Source organism: Manihot esculenta, chromosome 10 (genome assembly GCF_001659605.2).
Source record: "Manihot esculenta cultivar AM560-2 chromosome 10, M.esculenta_v8, whole genome shotgun sequence".
NCBI lineage: Eukaryota > Viridiplantae > Streptophyta > Magnoliopsida > Malpighiales > Euphorbiaceae > Manihot > Manihot esculenta.
Window position 1 is genome coordinate 15,475,163 of NC_035170.2, and position 3,979 is coordinate 15,479,141.

General features: G+C 27.0%; 1 protein-coding gene across 1 annotated transcript; it reads left to right on the plus strand.

Moving 5' to 3' along the window:
- Window positions 1–248: 248 nt before the first annotated feature.
- LOC110624198 lies at window positions 249–1,013 on the plus strand. Its single transcript, XM_021769314.1, has 3 exons — window positions 249–491; window positions 692–841; window positions 918–1,013. The coding sequence occupies exons 1-3, from the start codon at window positions 249–251 to the stop codon at window positions 1,011–1,013; spliced, it is 489 nt and encodes a 162-aa protein (XP_021625006.1).
- The last annotated feature ends 2,966 nt before the right edge of the window (window positions 1,014–3,979 follow it).

The following is a 3,979-nucleotide window of genomic DNA, read 5'->3' on the forward strand; positions in this document are numbered from 1 at the left end:
AACAAGCAATATCTGACATTGATTCTTTAAATTGGCTTGAAGTAATGAAATCTGAAATGGATTCCATGTACACTAACAAAATTGATATGGAAAGAAATGTACAAATGTACAAAGCCAAGCTAGTTGCTAAAGGTTACTGATAAAGATAAGGTGTTGACTTTGATGAAATTTTTTCATGAGCAACTATACTTAAATCCATAAGGATTTTACTTGCCATAGCAGCATACCATGATTATGAAATTTAGTAAATGGATGTTAAAACAATATTTCTGAATGGGAATCTTCTTGAGGATGTGTACATGATACAACCTGAAAGTTTTGAATCGAAGAAATTTTCTAATAAGGTATACAAATTGCAAAGCTCTATTTATGGACTTAAGCAAACTTCGCAGAGTTGGAACATTTGTTTTGACGAAATAGTTAAACAGCTTGATTTTGTCAAAATTATGGATGAACTTTGTGTATACAAGAAGGTTAATGGAAGTGAAGTTGTATTTTTTATTTTATATGTAGATGCCATATTATTAATAGGAAATGATATTCCATCACTAGAATTTGTAAAGACTTCGTTGTCTAAGAATTTCTTTATAAAAAATTTGGGAGAAGCCACTAAAATCTATAGAGGTAGATCTAAAATGTTGTTTGGCTTATCCAAATCTACATATATTGACAAAATACTAAAATAATTTAGTATGGAGATATCCAAGAAGGATTCCTAACTATGTCACTTAAAGGGATTGATGAACTCAAAGTTCATGGATATTCAGATGCGAATTTTCAATTAGATTTTGATGATAATAAATCTCAATCTGGTTATAATTTTACTCTAAATGATGAAGCAGTAAGTTGAAAAAGTTCTAAACTAGAGATCACTGTAGATTCTATAATAAAAAAACAAGTACACTTCTGTGTACTAGGCAGCAAAGGAGAAATTTATTTCTGAACTTGGTGTGGTTCCTAGCATTGTTGATCCAGTTATATTGAACTGTAATAACAATGGAGTCATTGCATGAGCAAAGAAACTCACGTCTCATTAAAGATCTAAGTATGTACTTAGGCGATTTCAAATAATTAGAGAGGTTATTGAAAGGAAAGATATAGAGATATAACGAGTTTCACTAATGAGAATCTTAAAGATTCTCTTACTAAGATATTATTCCAATAGAAACATAATTATTGCATATATACTTATATGATAAGTCATATGGGTGATTGGCTTTAGTGCAAGTGGGAGATTGTTAATAATATGCCCTACAGTCAATCTGTTGGTTGTAGTTAGATATTATTATTCATGTATTATAAGTATTTAAATACGTTATAGAAAGACTATTATTTATTTTTAGTATTAATTTAATTATCTCGACTAAAGATAAAATTCATGAGATTATATTACTGGGCAAAGAAAATTATAATGTGGTTATAATTGTGAGATTCCTATTGCATTTAAGTAATATCTCCAAATATTCATGGTCAATGTTTTTATCATGATTGGACAATGATTAGAGCTATTGAGACTAGTATATATTATGTTCTTTCCTTTTAGAATAAGTAACTGATCTCATAAATTAAGATATGAAAGATATCTAGAACTAATATGTAGGTTCTTATTTTATGAATAAGTGCACTGAACTGACCCGCCTAAGAAATCCATATGGAAAATAATATGTGTCTATGGATTACTCAAGTGATAGTTGTGTAAGTGATCCTTTGACTTGAAATTAATAAATAATCTTATATAGGGACTTTTATATTTTGATTCATCTTATATGTTATTTGGTTCATGAGTAACTAATAGGGATGAATTTGATATATTAGGAACCATATGAAGGTATTTATGTAATTGAGATAGGATTCATCACCCTAGGTTAAATTAGGGAATGCCCCATTTGCTCTCTACTAGAATTGATCATGAAATCTTTGAGCAATGTAGAATAAAATTAGCAAATGAGATTTGAAATTTTATTCAATAGATTAATGGCTAATATATGAGAACTAATATGATTTAATATTACAAACACATTCCATGTATCAAATGTTAAATAGGGATATTTGTGATGAAAGGATATTAATTACACTGACAAACCATGTACTGAAAGGTTAAGTCAAACCACTTTTGACCTTTTGAATTTTTGGATAGTCTACATATTGCTAGACAATATTCTTGATATGTTGCTAGACAATGTTCTTGACCTTCAAATTAATTAATTAGTTAATTATATTTGTTGTCAACATATTTAGAACCTAATTGGTCACACACATAAAAAATTATATGAGAAAATAAAACGAAAAGTTGAATTAAGTAGGATTTGATTGCATATAAATTGATATTGGTATAAAATTATAATTTGAAAAAATTATAATTTTGATATAATTAATTAAGAACTTAATTAAAATTGTCTAAGATTTATATGGCTTGTTTTTCAAAGTTCTGGACCACAGATGTAATTTATTTATTTAATTAGTTAAATAAATAAATAAAATTATTATGCTGAAACCCTAGAGTTTTAGTATAAAAGGATATTTTATGAGAGCATGTGTGATGACTGATAGAAGCCCTTTTGAGAGCCTCCAGAATTTGTAGGAAAGGTAGAGAGCTAGCACTCAAAATCTCTCACCTTCTTAAACTCTTACCCCTAGAACGGTTCTAAGATTTTTCAATTATCATTCTGTGCGGATATCGTTAGAGACCGGACACTTGGATAGTTTGTGGTTTGCGACAATCCAACCAAAATGAGCGATTTTATATTTTGCTGCAAGAAAAATAAAAGATGTTTATTTTTTAAAATATTATTTTTTTTTGTTTAAACGTGATCCATATTGGTAAAAAATTTTATTTTTCTATTTCTTTCACTGTGTTCAATTCGATTGAAACTCAACCGACTAAGGGATTGAGAAGGGGAGAGATTTTGAGTGCTAACTCTCTATATTTTCTACAAATTATGGAGGTTCTCAAAAGGTTTCTATCAATGAGGCTCATACTCTCATAAGATGCCCCTTTATACTAAAACGATAGAATTTCAGCATGATAATATTTATTTAACTAAATAAATAAATTAATTAAAACTATGATTCAAGACTTTAATAAATAAGACATATAAATCTTAAATAATTTTAATTAAGTCTTTACCTAATTAATTAGATCAAAATCGTAATTCTTTAAAATCACAATTTTATCTCAATATAGATTTATATGCAATTAAGTCTTATTTAATTTAACTTCTCGTTTTATTTTTTCATGCAATTCATTATAACTCATTACGTTTTAAATGTATTGTTAACAAATATAATTAACTAATTAATTAATTTGAAGGTCAGTTTAATAGCATGTCAATACTATCCAAATATTTGAAATGTCAAAAGTGGTTTGAGTTAATCTTTCATTGCATAATTTTTCAGTATAATTAATATCCCTTCGTCACAAATGTCCCAATTTAATATTTAATGCATGAAACGTATTTGCAATATTAAATCATATTAGTTCTCATTTATTAGCCTTTGACTTCTTTAAATAAAATTTCAAATCTATTTATTAATTTTATTTCACCTTGCATAAGGATTTCATGATCAATGCTATAAGAGAATAGATGTAACATTCCTAATTTAATATAGGGTGATGAATGTTATCTCAATTAAATAAACACCTTCATATAGATCCTAATATATCAAATTCATCCTCATTTGTTATTCATAAAGTGTAAGATAAATCAAAACATAAAAGTCCATATATAAGATTATTTATTAATTTCAAGTCAAAGAATCACTTATATAACTATCACTTGAGTAATCTATAAACACATATTATTTTCCATATGGATTTCTCAGACAGGTTAGTTTAGTGCATTTATTTATAAAATAAATATCTACATATTAGTTCTAAATATTTTACATATTTCAATCTATGAGACCAGTTGCTTCCTCTATAAGAAAAGATCATATATCAGTCTCAACAGTTTTAATCATTGACAAATCATGATAAGAA